Source organism: Oryx dammah, unplaced genomic scaffold (genome assembly GCF_014754425.2).
Source record: "Oryx dammah isolate SB20612 unplaced genomic scaffold, SCBI_Odam_1.1 HiC_scaffold_28, whole genome shotgun sequence".
Classification (NCBI taxonomy): Eukaryota; Metazoa; Chordata; class Mammalia; order Artiodactyla; family Bovidae; genus Oryx; species Oryx dammah.
This window is the reverse complement of record NW_024070212.1, coordinates 14,457,501-14,479,855: the sequence shown is the minus strand read 5'-3', so window position 1 is coordinate 14,479,855 and position 22,355 is coordinate 14,457,501. Positions and strand designations below refer to the sequence as shown.

At 43.2% G+C, this 22,355-nt stretch overlaps 1 protein-coding gene across 5 annotated transcripts in view; it reads right to left on the bottom strand.

Annotated features, from left to right (window-relative positions):
- GON4L (gon-4 like) overlaps window positions 1-22,355 on the bottom strand; it is a 122,342-nt gene that overhangs the window by 6,305 nt on the left and 93,682 nt on the right. For 4 of the 5 annotated variants that reach the window (XM_040230315.1, XM_040230314.1, XM_040230317.1 and 1 more), the window contains 13 exons: window positions 22,138-22,178; window positions 21,427-21,530; window positions 18,527-18,725; window positions 17,912-17,998; window positions 16,706-16,877; window positions 14,824-14,968; window positions 13,557-13,707; window positions 9,265-9,381; window positions 7,149-8,852; window positions 5,757-6,012; window positions 4,949-5,133; window positions 3,897-4,094; window positions 3,208-3,351 (listed from right to left, as the gene is read on the bottom strand). In XM_040230315.1, coding sequence (XP_040086249.1) covers window positions 3,208-3,351; window positions 3,897-4,094; window positions 4,949-5,133; window positions 5,757-6,012; window positions 7,149-8,852; window positions 9,265-9,381; window positions 13,557-13,707; window positions 14,824-14,968; window positions 16,706-16,877; window positions 17,912-17,998; window positions 18,527-18,725; window positions 21,427-21,530; window positions 22,138-22,178 — 3,503 coding nt within the window. The remainder of the gene's footprint in view (window positions 1-3,207; window positions 3,352-3,896; window positions 4,095-4,948; window positions 5,134-5,756; window positions 6,013-7,148; window positions 8,853-9,264; window positions 9,382-13,556; window positions 13,708-14,823; window positions 14,969-16,705; window positions 16,878-17,911; window positions 17,999-18,526; window positions 18,726-21,426; window positions 21,531-22,137; window positions 22,179-22,355) is intronic. The other variant, XM_040230319.1, reaches the window with a different exon arrangement.

The window sequence follows — 22,355 nt, the reverse complement described above, 5'->3', positions numbered from 1 at the left end:
GCTAGAAAAAGTGGTTCATAGAGTTTAAAGAAAGAAGCCACCTCTACAACATGAAAGTGTAAGATGAAATAGCAAGTGCTAATGTAAAAGGTACAGCAAGTTATCCAGAAGGTCTAAGATAATTAACAAAGACGGCTACACTAACAACAGATTTTCAGCATAGAAAAAGACTTTTATTGGAAGAAGATGCCACCTATGTCTTTCATAACTGACAGGAAAAGTCATGCCTGACTTCTAAGCTTCAAAGGACAGGCTGATTCTTTAACTTGAAACCAATGCTCATTTACCATTCCAAAAATCCCACGGTGCTTCCAAACTATGCTCAATCTACTCTGCTTCTGCTAGTTTAAATGGAACAACAAAGCCTGGATAGCAGCACATCTGTGGACAACATGGTGTGCTGAACATCTGAAGCCCACTGTTGAGACCTACTACTCGGGAAACAATCCTTTGAGAACATTACTGCTCACCGACCATACACCTGGTCACCCAAGAGCTCTGATGGAGATGGACAAGGAGATCAATGTTTTCGTGCCTGCTAGCAAAACAACCATCATGCAGCCCATGGATCAAGGAGCAATTTCTAATTTCAAGTCTCAGTACTTCAGAAATGCATTCCATAAGGCTACAGCTGACACAGATAGGGATTCCTCCAATGGATCTGGGGAGAGAAAACCGAAAACCTTCTGGAAAAGATTCACCACTCTAGATACCATTAAGAACATTTGTGGTTCACAGGAAGAGGTCCAAATAATCAACACTAACAGGAGTTTGGAAGAAGTTGATTTCAACACTCACAGATGACTTTGAGGGGGTTCAAGATTTCAATGGAGGAAGTAACGGCAGATGTGACAGGAAGAGCACGAGGACTAAAAACAGATGTGGAGCCTGAGGATGGGATTAAATTGCTGCAACCCCACATAAGACCCGAACAGATGAGAAGTTACTTCTTGCAGATGAACAAAAAGAGGTTTCTTGAAATGGAATCTACTCTTGGTGAAGCTGCTGCTATGAAGATTGTTGAAATGGCAACAAAGGATTTAGAACATTACATAAACTTAGTTGATAAGGCAACAGCAAGGTTTGAGAGGATTGACTCCAATTCTGAAAGTTTTATTGTAAGTAAAATGCTACAGATAAATCATTCATGAAAGGAAGAGTCCATCAACAGGGCAAACTTTATTGTTTCAGGAAATTGTGGGGACTTCCCTGGTTGTCCAGTGGCTTAGACTCTACACTCCCAACGCAAGGGGTCCAGGTCTGATGGGTGGTCAGGAAAGTAGATCCCACATGCTGCAACAAAAGATCCTGCATGCCACAACTAAGACCAGGTGCAGGCAAATAGATATTTTTTAAAGAAAGAAAAAAAAAGAATTGCCACATCCACTCCAATCTTCAGCAACCACTACCTGATCAGTCAGCACCAACAATACTGAGGCAAGACCCTCCAGCAGCAAAAAGATGACAACTTGCTAAAGACTTGGATGCTGATTAGCATTTTTTTTGGCTGTTCTGTGCAGAATTCAAGATCATAGTTCCCTGACCAGGGACTGAACCTGTACCCTGTGAAGTGGAAGCTTGGAGTCTTAACCACTGGACCACCAGGGAATTCTCTAGCATTTTTTAAAAGTTGAAATATACTTGATTTACAAATTGTGAACATTTTTAATTAACGTATGTACATTTTTTAAAGCATAAGGCTACTGCATGCTTAATAAACTATGGTTGGGCTTCCCTGGTGGCACTGCGGGTAAAGAATCTGCCTGCCAGTGCAGGAGACACAAGAGACGTGGGTTCAATCCCTGGGTTGGGAAGACCCCCTGGAGTAGGAAATGGCATCCCATTCCAGTATTCTTGCCTGGAAAATTCCATGGAAAGAGGAGCATGGTGGGCTACAGTCCAGGGATCGCAGAGAGTCAGGCACACGTACTTCGCTGAGCACACACGCACTTCACTTCATCGTGTACACCTAACTTTTACATGCACTGGGCAACCAAAGAATTCATGTGACTCACTTTACTGCAATATTTACTGTATTATGATGGCCTGGAATTGAACCTGCAATGTCTCTGAGGTATGCCTGAATTACTACTTTTTTAACTGATGTATATAGTTGATTCACAATACTGTCAACATTGTATCCGTTTCAGGTGTACAGCACAGTGATTCAGTATGTGTGCAGACACACACATATATACATATAGATATATATACTTTTGTATATTCTTTTCTCTTACAGGCTAATACAAAATACTGAGTATCATTTTCTGTGCTATACAGTAGGTCCCCGTTGGTTACCTATTTTATACACAGTAGTGTGAATATGTTAATCGCAAACTCCTAACTTATCACCACACCCAACCTTTCCCCTTTGGTAACTGTAGGTTTTCTATATTATAAACCAGATGTTTTCTATACTTAGTATGATAAGTATGCTTATCAAGTGAATTAAATCAAACTTCAATTAGTATGATAATCTATAGATCCATCCATATTACTGGAAATGGCAATACTTCATTCTTTTTTATGACTGAGTAATATTTCATTGTGTATATATAGGTCTTTGGGCTTCCCTGGTAGCTCAACTGGTAAAGAATCAGCCTGCAATGCAGGAGACCCCAGTTCAATTCCTGGGTCAGGAAGATTAACTGGAGAAGGGAAGAGCTACCCAATCTAGTATTCTGGCCTGGAGAATTCCATGGACTGTACAGAATGGGACAAAAAGAGTGAGACACGACTAAGCGACTTTCATTTCACTTCAAATAGGTCTTCATTCATTCCTCCATCAATGCACGTTTAGGGAGCTCCCATGTCTTGGTTAGACATGCCTGCATTAACAGGTCTGATTCCCAGTGACACTCACTACTCAATAGCCCTGCCTTACTGGTCCCCAGCTCAGGCACTAATTCAAGGCTGAGCAAGGAGGGAAACCAACCCTCCACCCAGACCATCACCTCTTTCCTTGAACTTCCCTTCCAGGGTATTTATAGCATTCTTGAGCCTGTGAGTAGCAGTCAGGCTCTGGTTTCAGATGGTAACCACCTCACCCAAGTGTTTTATGCCTTAGGTAAGCCTAAAAATTCCTTGCCATCTTCATTCCCTCCAGGAAGTCCATTGCTCAGAAGCAAGAGGATTGCTTAGGGAAAGGAGAATGAAAGGCCAAAACCCAAGATGACAATGGAAGGGAAGCAGGACAGGACAGAATACCTCAGTGATCTCCTGGGGCAAGCAGTCTGCACAGCTCTGAAGGACCTTGATGATCTTCTGGTGGTGTGAGGGGTTCTCTGCAAAGCAAATTTCCAGCTGCCGAAGAAACTTGCGACTCTTCTCAAAAGCCTGCTGCTCTTCAAACTACCAGAGTGGAAAGAGGGCAAAAGAGGAGTCATCTATGCAGCCTGAGAAGGACTTGAGAGTGCTACACATAAAAACCAAGAAAAAATGTACTGGAGGCACAGGAGATGACAAGGCTCTGGTTTACGTCAGTGAGATTTTTTTTTCTGGCCTCACCACAAGGTTTGTGGATCTAAGTTCTCCAATCAGGGATTGAACCTGGGCCCCAGCAGTGAAAGTGCCAAGCCCTAACCACTGGACTGCCAGGGAATTCCCTGTAAGATTTTTTTTTTTTTTAAGACCCTAGCATCTATCTACTTTGGGTTACTGGGGTCTACCAACTCAAGAAAACTAAGATGATGTAAATGAAAGATTTAAGAGTTATATACCTCAAGTTGCTTACAGTTTTCAAAGATTGTGAGATCAGACATATGCCAGTTTACAAAGTATTTTCATGTATGTATTCATTTGATCCTCATAATGATAAAGAAAAAACATTACCCAAGCCTAGTCTTGCTGTGACCCAGGGATCCTAGTGTGTGGTCTTTGCCCCCGTCTCTACTTACTAATCCACAGGCCAGTGCTTGCTCAGGCAAAAGGAAAGCAGCAAAGTCCTTCAACAGCTGAGGCCAGTCCTGGAGCAGAATTTGCAGGCTCTTGTAGAGATCCACAGCTGTCTGCCTCTGAGTGCTTGACTCAAACTCATAGATGACCTGAAGGAAGTCTTCATACTTGCCAGGGATATGCTGCAGGGCTTCTCGGACCTATATGAGAGGACTTTCAATCATCCAATCCCCTTTCATTGGGCCCCAAGAAACGATGGGACAGAGGAAGGAGGAAGAGTTACTGTTAAAGAGCTCCAGATTATCCATCAGAGGCTACTCCTCTGACAGGTCTTAAGATTTGATGATTAATGGAAGCCACAGGGCCATGAGCAAGGAAGAGCTCTTTTTCTGACAGTGAGGAATGGGAAAATTTATATTTTCCAGGGACCACAGTGCTACCCACAAAATCAGGTAAACTTTTCTAGCTCACAGCCTAGGCTTCCCCTTCCTAGTTTCACCTCCATGTTGAAATAGATAAGGAGTGCTTGGTACATATATTTCAGCATGGTATCATCTGAGGGTAAATAATATGTAAATTAGGAATGTTAGTAAAATATCAGGAACAAGAAAACCCATGATTATTATTGCTAGAATCCCACTTGCTGGGGGTATAAAGAATTAGGTGGTTACCAAAAGAATGAGATAAGGACCACTGTGAAAAACAGGCAGGTTCATGACTCTGAAGATCACTGAGGTCCACTTTCTGGTCAGTGTACATGTTGTTCCTCTGAAGCCAAGGGCTCAGGTAAGGTCCTTATTAGTCTACTCTCTAAGGGATGATGGTGAAATCATCTTTCCCCAGTTTCAGGGCAACAGAGGGGTAGTATGATGGGCAGGAATACTAAATCAGCTGAAGACTGAACTCGGTGTCCTTGTGGTTTCACTCACACAGTTCTTTTGGTATTTCCAGGAAAACAAAGGTAGAGGGATAGAAGGCTACTGTGCAGCCTGAAAGGCAGACTTCGTTTTAAAAACAGAGGGGCTGGTAGGAACAAGAAGCAGCATTTGCCTACCCTGGTCAGATAAGCCTGAGCAAAGGCCAAATCCTTCTGCTCCCGAAGTGGATCTCGCTCGAGGATGTCCTCATCATACAGTAACAGTAGCTTGGAGGTGTCCTTGCTGGCCCGGGCCCGACTGCCCCGCTTGCTGCGAGCTCGATGGTTACTCCGGCCCTTCCCAGTAGCTTTGATGCTCTCTCCTTAGGATATACATGAAAACAACTGTTTCTCTGTCCTTGCAACCTCTGCTCTTCCCAACTCATCAAATGCACCCTCCCCATCAACTCACCTAATCAACATTACATGGTAATTTGGGAGAAAAGCTGCTGGAAAAATGCTATGAAAGGTACGTCTCTTCCATTAAGTCAGCTCTATGCAGAGTCAGCAACATGACTGCACCAACTGGGGTGATAATGAGCTGCTTAGCTACTGCATATTGAACACAGAAGTCTAAAGAGCGGGTGTGGTCTGATGCTGGGCTCTCAGGGATTATGTCCTGGTGAGGAACAAGCAGCACTTTCTGAAATAAACACAGCTCTTGACCTAATACATGACATGTGAATTAAGAACCAGTATAAAACCCTGTATAAACAGAGTACAAATCTAGCAGCTGATGGAGAGTAAAATTTTTAATTTCTGAGCATCTCTTCTCTACAACAGCAGCATGTTAAACATCTATTTGGGAGAAGGGTGACTGGCAGGCAGGATCCAGAGGATTTATTCTGGGAACTGGCACCTGTTTTATAAGCTAGCCACTCTGCACATGTCCCTGTGTCAATGAGGTCTCCTGAGACCCGCCCCTACTCAGACCTGTCCTACTCACCTGGTGGGGTCCTGCTGGTCTCCACTTCTGGAGCAGCCTTTGGAGAGTCCAAGGTGGCAGGAGGCTTCTCGGCAGGGTCTCCGATGGCTTCGTCCATCATCTCATCCTCCTTCTGCAGGTTTTCCATTCCTTCCGCTTCTTCTTCCTCTTCTTCCTCAGGCTCAGAATTCTCTTCCTGGGAGTTCTCTTCCTCAGACTCACCCTCCTGACTCATGCGCCTTTCAGATGCAAGCCAAGTCAGTTTCTCCATTGTTTCCTGCAAACCCCCCCAAAGAGTGTGCGTGAGGGCTGTAATAGCTCACCAAGGGCTGACTGCACCGAGTTTTTCGGAAGGAGCTGAGGCTAATCAACTGGTGAGGGAGGGTGAGAAGCGGATGGTAAAGGGGGTGACTGGGGATTTTTGGTTTTGTTTTTTGGCCACACTGTACAGCTTGAGGGATGTTAGTTCTGTGAAATATTTCTTGCCATATCGGAGGACAAAAAATGTCACAGCTATCAGTGATTCACGGCCTCCTAATGTGAATGAGGGCTCTCGAAAGGGAACACAAGGCCTACGATCCAGAAGACGCCAACGGCCAGTGACGGGTGAGGAACTAGAGGGGAGTGGGTGTCATGCAAGAGCAGCCAACCACCATCCTCACCACCCTTGAAGGTGACAGGAAACAGGATTTGGCCCTAGATAGCTCAAGTGCATATGAAAGGAATGAATTCAGTGAGCCCAGAGGCTCCACCTTGCCACACATAGAAGACTAAATTCTTTAACTTGACTTGATATCTGGTTCTCCTTACTACTTAATAATAATCTTTGATGTTCAGACTTCCTACCCTCTCTGTTGCAAACTGTATAGCCTGACTCCCCCTCCTGCTTCCTCAAAGCAGTTCCTCAGAGAACTGAGATGCTGCCTCCCAAGTTCAGAATCCTTAACATTCCTACCAAATAAAATAACTCTCTACTTTGAGGTTGATTAATTTTTTAGTCAACAGTTTCCTGAACAGAAATCGAACCCAGTTCTGAGCAGTGAAAACACCAAGTCCTAACCCCTGGACCACCAGGGAGTCCCTGAACAGATGAGCTTTGAAAGGTTTCCCCTGGAGGTAATTTTCCTTTCCCAGGGTCCATACTAATGACCCTTTTTCTTTTTTTAGTTATTTAAATTGTGCTCAGGAAATTCAATTTAATGTTTAAATGAGTTTAAACCAAATATAATATGTAACACTGAACTCTTTCCCTCTTCTCTCACCTCAACTCCCAAACTATGCTCCGTAATACATTCAAAAGTCAAAAATGATTTTACGACTATCTCTAGTGGAAAAAGCAAGCAGGTGACCTATCAATAAATTAAATCTATTACTGAATCCACAAAATATTGGAGAAGAGTGCCCAACTCTCACCTGGAGTTCCGGGACAGAAAGTACAGATTCCTCAGAAGCTGATGACATCTCGTCTTCCTCATCCTGGGTAAGGTCATCAAAGTCCTCTTCTTCCTCTTCCTCTGGCCCATCCTTCTCTCCTGCAGCTTCTGGTCCTGCTGGGGTCCCCACTGACTGACCATCAACGCTGGATAAGTCTTCAGGCTTCCCCAGGGGGCTGCTAAGCACCATTTCAGGGTCAGTGGAAAAGGAAGCGTCCCTCGGGGACCCTTTGCTCACATCGCCTGAGTTTCCTTCACCAGGAGGCTCTTGAGAAGCCGAAAGGGTTTGAGCTGCTTGACCCCTCTCCTCCTCCTGTTGTAGGCCTGTCTCTTTCTTCCCCTCTCTAGGCCTGCTTGACTCCTCACTTGAGAAGCCAGTGTCCAACTCCACAGAGTGTTCTTCCTTGATTTCATCATGGCTGTCCTGCTCCAGGGATCCACCACAGGTGTCCTCCCCAGGGTCTTTAGGCTCCATCTTAACGATTTCCTCTAAATCCTCAGGGCAGGTGTTCAGAGATTCTTGGAAGCCCTGAGGCAATGGTTCAGGGGCCTGTCTCCCCTCCTCTGTTTTCACAATAGTCCAGCCATAGGCACTGCTCTCCGACAACTGTTCCTGGCACACTCTGTCTGTAGCTGGAGGCCCTGGGCTGTGCTCCTCTTTGGGGAAGACAGCAGCACAAAGAGGAGAGAGTTCCCGAGGTTCTAATTTGGGTTCGAGGCCTTGAAAGGCATTTTTCCCCTCAGTCAAGGGACAACCTATGTCTACATTCACTGGAGCTTTATCTTCAGGGGTAGATGGTACAGAAAGATTCACAGAGGTGCCAGAGACAATTAAGGGAGGGATGGAGGAGGCCACAAGGGGCTGGTTCAACGAACAGGGGAAGGGAGTAGGGTTAACCAACAGGGTAGTGATGGGGATGGTCTGAGGACTTTGGGCCACAGCTGCACTGACAGGCTGCATCACGTTGCAGCCACTGCCGAGGCTCACAACCTTTACCGTGGTGGCAGGAACAGTGAAGAAAACAGGCGCAGGGTGGATGAGAGGGGCAGGCTTCAGACAGAGAGAGGCCTTGGGTCCCTTTCTCTTGGAGGCTCTCCGTTTCACACACGGCTTTCGAAACTTAGAAGGAGCGAGTGAGGGCAGCATTAGCTTGGGCACAGGGGCAGAGGAGAGCAAAGTCTGCGGCTCAGGCAGAGGGAAGCTGGTCCTGGCCTCAGCAGCTGTAGCTGGCAGTGCTGCTGGAGACTCAAAACTATCCCCACCAGGGACCCCCAGAGGAGGGCCACCTGGCACTGCCTGTAAGACTGTGGCTGGCTGGATCAAGGGAGGAATCCGGACCACCATTTTGCTTGGAGGGGCTTCTGAGTGAGCTGACCTAGCTGGTGTCTTCCCAGAGCTGGAGCTAGGCTGGAGAGAGGGGCTGGGTCCAAAAAAGAAGGGCTTCAGGGTTGAGGACCGCTTCTGTCTCCAAGCCTTCCTAGAAAAACGGTTGGCAACTGGCTTCAGCTTCAGGACTACACCCTTAGGCAGTAGCAGTGGATACCGAGTTTCACTCTCCAGTTCTGAGCTGCCTTTTCCTAGGCCTGGGTCTGAGTTGATCTCAGTGGTTCCGGTCACATTTCCGACCTCTCTGGCACCATCAGCTATGTGCCGCATTTCCTCTTGGATGGATGGCAGACTGGCCTAATGGGAATAAGAACACTCAGATATACCCCATGCTAGAATTAGGGGAAAATAACTGGGCTTTCTAGATATTAGGTGCCTTTACAAGACAGTCTTAAGACATCTTTTAAGAAGGATTTTTCTGCAGAATGGCAGATATTTCTAAGAAGACTACATCCCGATTTTATACTCTAAAAACTCCCTGAATTTCCTTTAAGAAACTATCATGTTAACCACTATTTTTAAAAGGTTAGAGAATCACCGGTGGGGGAGAGAGGGAGGGAGGTGGAGAAATAGAAGAGGAAAGGTGATTGAAGATTTCTTAAGTCCTAATTTTACAGCTAAAGCAGCAGAGGTGTAAAGCAGGCCTTGAACATCCTGCCAGGTTCGCAGTGACCTTCTGCTCCTGACACACTGAAGAGGAGTGCTGTACCTTTAACCAGAACGGAAGCTGGTGTTCTTCCCTCTCTACAGGTGGCTTCCACTGATGCGGCTGGATCTCTTCACAGCACTTCATTAAGACGGGCAGCTGTTTGGTCTTCTTATAAAACTGAGTGTGAAAAAATAAAGCAAGAGTCACATTCCTTCTAGAAACTGCTCTCGTCAGGTTGAGGAGTATGGTGGGCAGCGGTCTGAGAAACACACACACACAAAAACAGCATCTACTGACTGCTCTGCATTTCAAATTAAGCTAATCTCCAATTAATAAATATTTTATCATTACTTAGTATCTTCTGATAAACTCTATTCTGGTCACGAGAAAAGCTTAGGTCACAGAGAAAAGGAAGCGGATGGTCACAGCCATCTTATCGAAAATTTGCTCCTGCTCAGCAGCCTCAATGGGAGTGCCTTATTAATCCTTATCCTGACCACAGGGAAGCTTCCTTTTAAGCAAATTATGGTGCAAGGAATATTGGAAGGGAAGGAAAGAACGGAAAGACTGAGACAGTTCAGTTTTCAGGGTGAACGAAGAGGGGAATGAGCTTACGCTGACAATAAGCACGAGGCATTGTGTTACAAGCCGAGCATACAAATAAGGAGGCAATCCCTGCTCTCAAGGAGCTTACAGACAGTGGAAAGACAGTCAAGTACAAATCAATGATAAGGGACTTCCCTGGTGGTCAAGTGGTGAAGGATCTACTGTCCAGTGCAGGGGACTAGGTTCAATCCCTGCTCAGCGAATTAAGATCCCACATGCCTCAAGGCAACTAACGCCATCGCCACAACTATTCACCCTGTGCTCTAGAGGCCAGCAGCAGCAACTACTGAAGACTGCATGCCCTACAGCCTGTGCTCCACAAGAGAAGCCACCACCAGGAGAAGCCTGTGCATAGCAACCAGAGAAGCCCCCGCTCACCACAACCTAGAGAAAAGGTCACACAGCAACAAAGACCTAGCACAGAAAAATACATAAATAAATAATAAAAGAAAGCAAACAAACAAACAGATCAGGTGGATTAAACACATCCATTTGTCTCTATTCCCTGTGAAACCCCATGGAAACAACAGATGGGAAATTTTTAAAGATAAAAGCCTGAAAGGAGAGATGAAATAAAAGGTAAAAGTAACAAAATCTTCAAGGCCGACAGATAAGTGGCAAGTGACACCGGACAATGAAGAAAGCCAAATGCCATGTGGAGAAAAGGTAAGGGCCAGCTAAACTGATGTCAGAGACAGGCCAAAGGGTAAGACAGCAGATACCTCCAGAAGTGGAAGAACTAAAAACAGGTCAAGATAAGGAAGACAGATTTTAAATTTGTTGAAGGGACAGTGAGACCCTGAATGCTCCCTCTTGTTTGATGTAGCCCTACCCTGGCAGAGGCATGGTGGAAAGAACATTCTCTCAACTGAGGGTGTCAGGCATACTAGGACAGATGTACAATGCTGGCCAAGTACACATGAGAAAACTCTAGCCTCCTTCCTCTACTGCTTTCCCACAGGTCTCTGCCACCAGCTATTAAAGAATATTCAATAAACAACAATAAAAGCTATTAGCTATTATGACAGAAGAAGGAACAACTCACCTCAGCAGAAGGGTTAGAAAAAAAAGATGAAATAATATCCCAGAAAATACAAGAAGACAGAGTGAGGGGAGAAAAGAAGAAAGGCAAGACGAGAGGGCTAGCCTGAGAGGTCTGCCATCTGACCACTGAGCACCACAGGAGACAGCACACCAAATGAAGGGGAGGAAACCAGCAAAGCAAGACTCTAGTCCATTTCCCATACTGGGACCTGTGAGTTTCCAAAGCAGAGTTTATCAAGTACCTGGCGTAACTGGTAAAACCAGACACATAGTAAGGTATATTATCATGAATTTCAAAACAATATTATCATGAATTTCAAAACACTGGAGAAAAAAGAAAATCCTATGTACTCCTAGAGGAAGAGAAAAAAACACGTGTCATATAAAGGTTCAAGAGTCAAAAGAACATCAACTTTCGAAAGAGTCAGTGCTAGAAACTAGAAGAAAATGGAGTCATTAAATCGTTCTGACTAAAGTGATTTTTAGCCTAGAATGTTAAACCCACTAAAGTGGGAGAAAACACAGACATATTTCAAACTTTTAATTTTGAATAATTATAGTTTCGTAGACAGGTCTTATGTACATTTGTTACAAAGTAACAACAGTTATATATAAAAAGTAGGTAAACAGCACAATAGCAAAACTAGGAAACTGCATTGGTCAAGTCATGTCATGATACACCATGAACACAAGCAATATAAATCTAAAATTTTTTTTCTCAAATATAGGATGTGCTCCACTAAAACAAGGCCAAAAAGTTGTGGGATTCAGAAATAAGAGGCTCCGCACTTCCCTAGTGGTCCAGAGGCGAAGAATCCATGTGACAGTGCAAGGGACACAGGTTCAATCCCTGCTCCTAGAATATTCCACACGCCACAGGGCAACTAGTCCCCCGCAACACCTCCGAGCCCACGCGCTGAAACTACTGAAGCCCGCATGGCCTGCAGTTTGTGACCCAGAACAAGAAAAGCCACTGCAATGAGAGGCCCACACCACAACCGGAGGGGAGCCCCACTCTGCACAACCAGAGAGCAGCCTGTGAAGCCACAGAGAGCCAGCACAGCCAAAAGAGAAATAAAGATACTTCTAAAGACAGAAAGAAGAGGATCCAACACAAGTAAGAGGTGAAACGAAACCCCAGGAAAAGCGTGAAGAAAAAGCCAGAGGAGACATCCGTGCAGCAAGCCAAGAGAGCAGCGTGGGTAGAGTGGAGCGGGATCAGAGCACCCTGCGAAGGACTTCTCAGGACGACGAGGGTGACGGCAGGGCACCTAAAATACCTGAGCACGCTGAAAAGAGAGTTATGAAACGTAAGCAGACTGCAACGAAGCTGGTAATAAGTACATAGTAAACCAAGTCCCACTCACCCTCCAAAAATGCGATCATTAACCCAGGAGAAACAAAATACTCAGCAGGAAAAGCAAAGTAATCGTGATACACCACCTGGCTCAGCTGTGAGGGGTTTTTACACACTGCTTATAATGTAAACTCTGGAAAAAATCCAACTTACACTGAGATATAACTGAGGTGAAGCAATGAGAGTATGGCAAGAACTGTCTTCATCTTCCATGGTTTCAGTTTAATAGAGAAGGCCCAAATCCAAAAAATCAACTGGTAGCAATTCTAAGCATGCTACCTAGATCCAAGATTAGAGGTAAATGGACCATCCCTGCAGAAACCTTGCTTAGCAGGAAATGGGGAGAAAAATGATTGTTTTTCATGACAAGATTCACAGAGGTATTTTACTCTTTAGAGCAGTGGTCCCCAACCTTTCTGGCACCAGAGACCAATTCTCTGGAAGGCAATTTTTCCACAGGATGGGGGCAGGGGACCCATGGATGGTTTTAGGATGATTCTCATAAGAAGCTGGCAACTTAGACCCTCCTGTGCACGCAGTTCACAGTGGGGTTGTGCTCCTTTGAGAATCTACAACCACCACTGATGTGACAGGAGGTGGAGCTCAGGTGAGGATGGTGGTTGCCATTTACCTCCTGCTGTGCAGCCACGTTCCTAACAGGCTGTGGACCAGTATCAGTCTGTGGCCTGGGGACCCCCACTTTAAAGTATACTTCATAACCTTGATACAAATATCCAAGTGTAAGAATTAAGAAAGATATAAGTGGACTGTTACCTACTCTGTGAAGAAGGTTTAGAGTGGGGAAAAAAATGAACAGCTAGATGGAAACAAAGTTGATAAGTATTTTTACATTTGAACAATTTAGCAGAAATATCCGTAACAGGGGAAGAAGATGGTACTCCATAGGAAAATAATAGCTTAATGTCTTTGGAAAGGAAAGAGGGCTAGTGAGCAGTTAGGAGGGACTAGCGTTAGATAACAGAGAAGGCAATGGCACCCCACTCCAGTACTCTTGCCTGGAAAATCCCATGGACGGAGGAGCCTGGTAGGCTGCAGTCCATGGGGTCACTGAGGGTCGGACACGACTGAGCGACTTCACTTTCACTTTTCACTTTCATGCATTGGAGAAGGAAATGGCAACCCACTCTAGTGTTCTTGCCTGGAGAATCCCAGGGACGGGGGAGCCTGGTGGGCTGCCGTCTATGGGGACACACAGAGTCGGACACGACTGAAGCGACTTAGCAGCAGCAGCATTAGATAAAAGGCTGTTCACTGAGACTGAGAAAAAGGAAAGGAAAGCTGCACTCAGCCAAGGTGCCCAGTGGAGCGTGCAGGGAGCACTTACTTTAATGATGTTGTCAGGAGCTCTGTTCATATTGAGGTTCTTGATTCTCACTGTCAGCTGGTGGGCAGTCTTGCAAGTGAGAAGGTACTTGCTGATCAGAGGCTTGGGAAACTCCGTCCCTTCAAAGTGCTTCAGTCCTAAAGCTAACAAACTGAGAAGGGGGCAGTGATACTCAATCTCGCTTGACAGTCCATCCTGCTGAAAAGCCTCCCGGACGAACTCCACATTCTGCAACCTACTTCTCCTACATCTAAGTCTTGTACACATTAATGGAATCTCAACAGAAAATTTCAGATAATTACTGGGGACTAAGAAGGACTATGAGAATAAGACTCAATGAGGAGTTCGCATCAAGTGAGAAGAGGGAAAACCAAGCATAAATCACTAATAAATGTCACAACAATTTACAATAATAATACGAACAAAGTTTGAGGGAAGAAGAACGGCCCTAAAATAACAAATATAAAATGAATATTGGGCACCATATTAGACATATTAAATCCACACCAACACTATCTCACAACATAACATACTCAGTTACAGTTACCTGTATACATATTTGCTGATGGCAGTGGGGAAACAAACATCAAGAGCAAGGATAGTGTTTATAACTGTTATCGAATAATCTCACTCTTGAGAATTTATCCAAAGAGAGAAAAAAAAGAGTTTCAAAAGCCCTGTGCACAAAGATCCTTGGTGAAGCCTCATTTAGAACAGCTAAACAAGAGAGGGAGGGAAAAGTGGCAAACAAAAGGACTATGATAGGGTCATTAACACTGCCTGAAAGGACAATATACAGAGACAAAAAAAAAAAAGACAATGTTACAGCAGGGAATGCAGAAAAGAAAGGTCAAGAATCTATTAAGTGTACACGACTGAGCTACTTCACTTACATGACACTCACTTCACTTAAAACAAGCAAAACAAACTTATACTTAAATTGCCAATAGTTACATAAATGCAGGGAGAAAAATTATTGTGTCAGGGTTGTCAGGATAATGGATAAAAATGTTTTCCTTGAAAATTATCCACTAACAGGATTATGAGGTTAGTTTTTACTATAAAAGACAAAAAACAACTTAAAACATTTCTAAAACGTATATGCCATCCCCTAAAAACAGCTGTGTTTGGCACTGCTGGAACACACACATACTGTAGCCCTCTGTCCATCTACACTGCTCGCCTTTGTGTCCATTCCTCATTATACAGTATAATCGTATTATCTCAGTATATTTTGTGCTTTTCTCCCCACCCAGTAAATCCTTACTTGTCTTCCGCCTTGGTGAAAAAAATCTTATCCTGGGGATTCTTGGCCTTCAGAGAACACACTGGAAGTAACTCTGGATACATGAAAACCTTGCTTGTGGCTAGGATCCAAGCCACTTGTTTTGGCAAACAGGGCAATTTACAGGCTATAAGAAAAAAAAATTATGATAAATGAAACTCCAGAACAAAAGAGGGCTTCACAAAAGCTTCTGAATGCATCCTGGCATTTAGAGAGAGCCAACCCTACCTAACATGATGCCCTTCCATACACATACCCCTCTCCCAAAAGTCTCCACAATCATTCTCAGCCTAACATGTATCAAAAAGTTAAAAATTGATTCTTTTTGTTTCCTGTGTGGAACACTTGGCACACTAAGTAACATAAACACTTATAAAGCACCAAGTAATACCTGGCACCCCGCTCCAGCACTCTTGCCTGGAGAATCCCATGGATGGAGGAGCCTGGTGGGCTACAGTCCATGGGGTCACAAAGAGTCGGACACGAATGAGCGACTTCACTTCACTTCAGTGTATGCTCAAAAAATTTTTACCTCCTTCCCCCTTTAAATCCTTGAAAGAAAAGTGACCTTCAACGATGCTTCCTTCCAGGATAAGATTCCAACTTCTTTAATCTCCCTCACAAATCTGGTATTCCAAATTTCTATTTGATTCTTACTTAACTTTCATTAAATTCTCCCAGATTCCTCCTGAGGTTGGGAACAAAAAAACCAAGAGGATGAGACAATTCAGTCTCATTCATTTCTATCTTGCTGTCTAAGCCTCTCAATTTCCAGGCATTTCTGTCTTTCCAGAGATAAATACCTCTAGAGCTATATTTCTGCTTGCAAAAATGTTATTTTTATATCCCCAGAAGAAAAACACAGGACCCTCTACATGTAACTTATAACTGTGCATGCAAGCACAGTTGCATCCAACTCTTTGCAATCCTATCACTGTAGCCCAACAGGCTCCTCTGATCAAGGGATTCTCCAACACAAGAATACTGGAATGGGTTGCCATTTCCCACTCCAGGAGATCTTCTCAACCCAGGGACTGAACCCGCGTCTCCACTGGCAGGCTGATTCTACACCACAGACCCACCTTCAAAGCCCAAGTTATAACTGTAGTCTGGTGTTAAATTTTCTTTACCAAAATATAACTAAAAAAGTTGTCTGTGTCTATCATACAATACCCTTAAATTCAACTATATTCTATTGAATTGTAAGAGTCAAGGATTTAAAATCAAATCCAAAGACAAATCTGAATCCAGATCAAGCCACAACTAACTTGCTAAACCAGGAACAAATCAGAAACAAATATTTGATTTAAGGGAATGGCAAATATTTACTTAAAACTACAGACCAATGAACGGTAGAAATCAAACCTGGAAATTTCTTTGAAATACTGAACAGGCACATGTACAACATTTTTATTTTGTTCCTAACTCCCAAATCAACATAATTGGAGATACTACTATAATCATGGGAAATAAAATGATCCTAATGAAGAAGAGAGTAAAAACCTAATAAATACAACCTGACTTTACCACTTGACTTCCACCTTTATCTTGATACCAGTTTGTCTTGACCTAACTCCTAATATTTCCCCTCATGTCTATTTAAGTCCAATTATTAGCAATGAGTGCCACATCTCTACCTCCCACATCCCTGTCCTGTTCACTGACTGCGTCCTCTACTTAAACCCAAGTATTACTATCTAGTTGTCCAAGTTAGGTAATGAACACAAAGGAAGGATAAAAGAGAGAAGGAAGAAATTACAAATACCCATCTCCTCCAACCCTAGGAAATTATCAGTGGTCTGTGGGGTAAGACAGCCACCTCACACTGCAAGAAAACACTTAGAGCGGACCATCTGTTCCCTACCAGTCTTCTTCACAGTTTTTCGAGGACTCCAGTCAACGCTGACATGTGTGCTGAAGTCTTCAATAAGCTTCATGGCTCCCATCAGGTTACAGGGTTGGAACAAGGTCTGAAACTTGGGATTGAACTGATGATGGAGGGCGATGGAGCTTTGAGCAAAGGTTCCCAGCTCTTTCTGGGAAAACAGGACACAAAGGACATCTAAGTTCCAGACCATTAATACCAGTAGCCCTTAGCCTCTGAGAGAAAACCAATCTTTCCTACAACAGGATAAAAACAGATAAAAATCATCCTAAGGACTTTCATAATTAACGTTTTTCCATTTAGACTGCTCTTTTGCTGAGTCCTCAGATGTTTAGGCATCTGTGATGCATTAATTTGTTCCTGTTTTATTGTCAGTTTCAGGGTTCCTCAGCCTTTTGGATGTATGATCTAGCTCTCCAGCTGGAATTAAAATTCTTAACAGTGAGAGCCATTACGTAAAAAAGTAATAATAATAATTCTTTGTTTCTCTGAATAACACCTAGAACAAGGTATTTCTCATGATCCCCTGAACACAGTAAGAGGGAAACATAATCTACTGACTATCCAAGGAAGTTCTGACTATGAGGCACCTCAGATTCCAGAGAGAATTACCCGAGAGGCAAAAAATATCGCTATTATTGCCCCCAAAGTTCACATTTTAAAATGTGAATTTTTTGCCCATTCCCTGCTGCTCACAGGATCTTATTTAGCTCCTCAATTAGGGAATGAACCTGGGCCCCAACAGTGAAAGCAACGAATCCTACACCACTGGACCACCAAGGAATTCCCCAAAATTTGAAATTAAAAGCCCTTCTTCCAAAATATTTCAAAATGCCATGAGCAAAATTAATTTTATACATAAAACACTGATATCAAGCTTTATAAATAAGGAATTCAATAAAAAGAGAAGTACACAAGCCTCAGATGGGAGGATCTTCAGGTGAGGAAGAGCACCCAATAAAAAGGTAAGAGAAACCGTCATAACAATTGAATACACTCTCTGTCCTTTCATAGGAAGCAGTAACTTATGTTTTTACAGCAAACACAGGAAGCCATACAAACATCTACCAATACAAACAGGAGAGAAGAATAAATGTCGCTTATGATGAGTCAACATCTGTGAGAAATGACTTCCTAACTAACTGCACACACAATTCTTTAGATTAGGGATATTTGAAACCTTACGAGAAATATCCTGGTGGTACTGGCCTCCGAACTGAGACTGGGGTTGCAACTGGCGAGAAGGTGAATTTGCGTCAAGAGCTGAACATGCTGGGAAGGGAAAGAAAATAATACAGTGTGACATGTTATGATGTTGTCATCTCAGGAACCCAGAAGACCTTACCAAGATGTTTGTGACTTTATCCTACATGTTTTACTCTGTAGAGAGACTATGAGAACAATATAGCACCTTGGTGTACACGTTTTTTCTCAGATGTGTTTCACCTGAACAAACTGCCAGAACCAGGGGAAATTTAACTTCAAACTAGAGGGACTAAGATAATAAAAGAAAAAAAAACCTACTCTGGCAGTTAAGCTGTGAAATTCAGAAAGGATTTCTAAAGATTCTTAGAAATCTATCATTCTGAAAACTATCCGAGTCCTGATGTGCATTCTGACCTGAGCCATACAGACATGAACACGGTGGCCTTTCAAGGTCCTGACTGATGTGAAGATGTGGTCCTGTGGTTTCAATGGTTGCCAAGACACCTATTTCTGACTTTCACAAGCTGCTAATGTTTGGCTGCCTCTCAAAAGATGAAGATGGTCCAGTATTAACGTTACCAAGAAGAGTCTCACCTGCTGCATCTGCTGCTGCAGCCTCTTCCTCTGCGCTGGGTCTAGAACCAGAGTCTGATGAACCTTCTCCCTCTGGGGCTTAACCCTCTCTACTTCCTGCTGCTGTTTGGCTGAAGATTTCTTCATCTTCAGCTGTTCAAGCAGCTCCTTCACGGTGCGATGTTGCTCATTTAGTAAGTTGGCCAGTGGTTCCTCAAACCTATCCCCCACAGGGAGATGACTGCATTTGAATATTTCCATGGGTCCAAAACATATCCAGTTCCTTCCTACCATGGGCTAAGCCAGTCTGAGCAACTTGCATCTACTGCTAATCCTCAAGTCTCACTTTAGCCAACAGGCAAACTCCTAGCCTACCCAAATCTTCTCCCATAGTTGTTAGCAAAGATTCAAAAAGATGGTTCTGAGTTGTCCTCCACCTATTCTTCTACAATTAGTACTCTAAGTAATATATTAATAAAGGTGAAATTAAACTAAAATCTAAACATAGGGTAATGTCTGGATAACAAAGCAGCCAAGGAGCTAATGGGAACCCACGATTTTCGCATCCCACTGATAGTTACATTCATCTGGGACTTATTCTTAATGGTGATACAGAATCTTCCCAAAGCACAACATCTGTTCTCTAAGCTAACTGTTACTCCCACCCCAGGTCCAGTTTCTCCTGTTCTCCAGCTCCTATACATTCAGGCTGCCCTGACTTCCTTTCTTAAAAACTCAAAGACCTTCTAGCGTGGAGTAGAAAGGGCACAAACTAAAACATATGGTGCCTACACGCATGCTACATCACTTCAGTCCTGTCTGACTCTTTGCGACCCCATAGACTGTAGCCCACAAGGCTCCTCCATCCACGGGATTTCTCAGGCAAGAATACTGGAGTGGGTTGCCATTCCCTAACTCCAGGGGCTCTTCCTGAAACATGGACTGAACCCACGTTTCTTGCGTCTCCTGCACTGGCTGGCGGTTCTTTACTGCCACCTGGGAAGCCCTAAAGCACACGGCAGCTTAGATAAACAGGAGGTGGTTCAAGCATTACACAACCAAGCGTTAGCCCTCTAAAAAAATTCCTCCTCCAAGCTTTCTGTCACTACCCTCCCAACGGCACCTCCTGAGAGACAGAGATTCTGTTGGGGGCTCAAGTAAGAATCCAAATGCTAGTTCTGAGGGAGAGACAGAGAAGACACTCAAGCTGCTATTCTATGAAACCAGAATACAACCTGCCAAGCAGCTATGACCAGCAGGTTATTGTAATTCAATAAATCCTCTAGACTGTAGCAATAGCTAAATGATAATTTTTTTTTTCAATAGTCTCTGAGGATAAAAATTATGTTTCTTTTTACAGTATTTACTGCAAGAATGGACAGGCACAGGGTGAAAATCTAAAGAATGAGACTGTCCTCCATACAGTTTTAATGAGAACTAAAAACTCTGGATTATTTGCATAACTAGCAGAGGAACAGAAGCACAGAAGCAGGAAAAAAGCTAGATAAGGGAAAGAGCCTGCACCTGATTTTAGGAAGAATTACTTGGATGGACAGTTAATAAGGGGAGCACAGTTAACGCACTTTTCATGTGATATTTTCATTATTCAAATATTAAGCTAGGTTAGCATTTCCAGCTGAAAAAAAGCAGCAGCAGCCCAAGCAGAGCAACTGAATATCAGAAGGTAACCGAACTGGAATAAGAATTTTTAAGTAGTTATGTAATTCCCAAATTTTTAAAGTTCATACACAGAGGTGCATAGTGGAAATGAAATATGTTTACTGATCAAATCCCATGATAAAAAGTGTTTAGGTTCTATTCTGCTACACTAGAATTTTTTTCTATGAAATGTTGGGAGAAGTGGGTCAAAATACAGACTCTAAGATATCTTGAAAATGTTCTCCAAAAAAAAGAGCTAAATATGTAAGGTGACAGAAGTATTAATTAACTTCATTGGGGAAATCCTTCTGCAATTGATATGTATATCAAATCATCACACTGTGCACTTTCAATGCTTTCCAATCTTATCTGCCAATTATAACTCAACAAACCTGGGGCGGGGGGAAAGGAACTCTTGAGATTTCTTCTGTGATTACATTATGGTATTTAATGTAATGGAGATGCTTCTGACTTTTACACATTGGTTAGTATACCTTGTCTTTTTCACTAAATCGCACGTTACCTGAAGGTCTAGCTTTCAGATGGATCCAGAGCTCTCCAGTTAAAGCACAGGACTAATTAAAGGCTATGAGTCCTTGGGTTTTGCTTTGTTCCACCCATGGCACAAACCATACCCTGACATCTAGCCAGTACCTAATGATAGTATGCTGCTACTCCGAATAGATAACAACAAAGTACGGATGAACTCTGCAAACTCCTCACAAATATAGGGGGAAAAATTAAAGCCTCTACCTTCTGGGTGGGACAACAGAAGTGCTAATTCATGTGAAGAGGACAGTAAACATATTTCAGACTCCAGGGCAGTACTGCAGGTGCTTCATGGTTGGCTCAGTTAATGCCCTGGAGACTAATGAAGGTTCATTAACTTTTACTAGATGTTAACAGCAAACAGAAGAACAAAAGGGACATAGTGGCTATTAAACTTTGGGGTAGCTTCTGTGGCTGGCTACACAGAGTCCTACACACCTCTCCAGCACCACTCCCCTGGAGAAGCTGCTATGGATGCCAGCTACTGCTTTTTCTCCCTTCCCAAACAGATACAGCTTGGTCTAGAGCTGCACTGCCCCATAAGAAGGAGAATTATTCACTTCATACCCAACACCCCCATGGGGCTCAGCATCCTTATAACAGTAACAACAGGTAGTCAGGGATGGGAAATTGTCAACCAAAACTTCTTAAAACTCCCTCTCAGACATACACTTTTCCTCTACTCTAGGTCTCAAGGTCTTTGGTTAGCCTACCGTAAGGCTTGAGGGGTGTTAAAGTTAGGCCGAGGCTCAGCCACACGTTCCTCCTCTTCTGGGCCGTCATCTTCCATGTTGGAGAATCCCATCTCATCTTGAAACTGAGGGCAAAGAAAAAGAAGGATTTTCCTGGGGAATGGGCATGTAAAAGTCACTCCAACAGTGACAGGGGAAAATGAAGACTAGTTTACAGAACTTCAATAATGCTAGCACATAGAAAGAGCTTGCATTGGAATCTCTCTCACTTCTGGGCTTGAACAGTTCTGCACATGGAATAATCTTTATGCCAGAAAAAAAGTTTCTCAGTCTATCACCTTGTAGTGGTAAAGACACACCACAGATAACTCAAAATGATCAGATTATCTTTCAAGAGAGAAATGTACGAGAAAGGGAATTATCTGTGCTCAGAATAATCTAAAATTAGTTTGCAATCTTTAAGGATTATCATGTGAGAGTTGAAGAGGCTATCTAAAAGCTTAAGGAAAACTTTACTAAGATATGGATAATCAAAGTTTATTAGTTACCAAAATCTCCTGTCATTACATTCTCTCTTGGATGGGCTAAAAGGAGAATGGGTTGGTCAGACCACCGTTCTGGAGAGAGGGGCCCTGAGACTAAAGGACAGAGCTTGCTGAAGAATCCAAAGCTCTTTAGCATAGAATCCAGAGCTTTAGTATCCAGAGCTCTCATTCAAAGATCATTACTCACAGTTTCAAACAGCTCTTCCATCAGTTCATTCACTTCCTTTTCTGCAAAAAAGCCAAACAGTATTTTGTTGCCACATGTTTATTTCATTTTGCAATACAGGAAATTTCAAGAAAACAAAGAAAGCTTTTTTCAGCAAGGCTTTTGACAAAATCTTCATATGTATTAATATCCATCATTCACTCATTCATTTAAAAACATTTATTGAACAACTATATGCC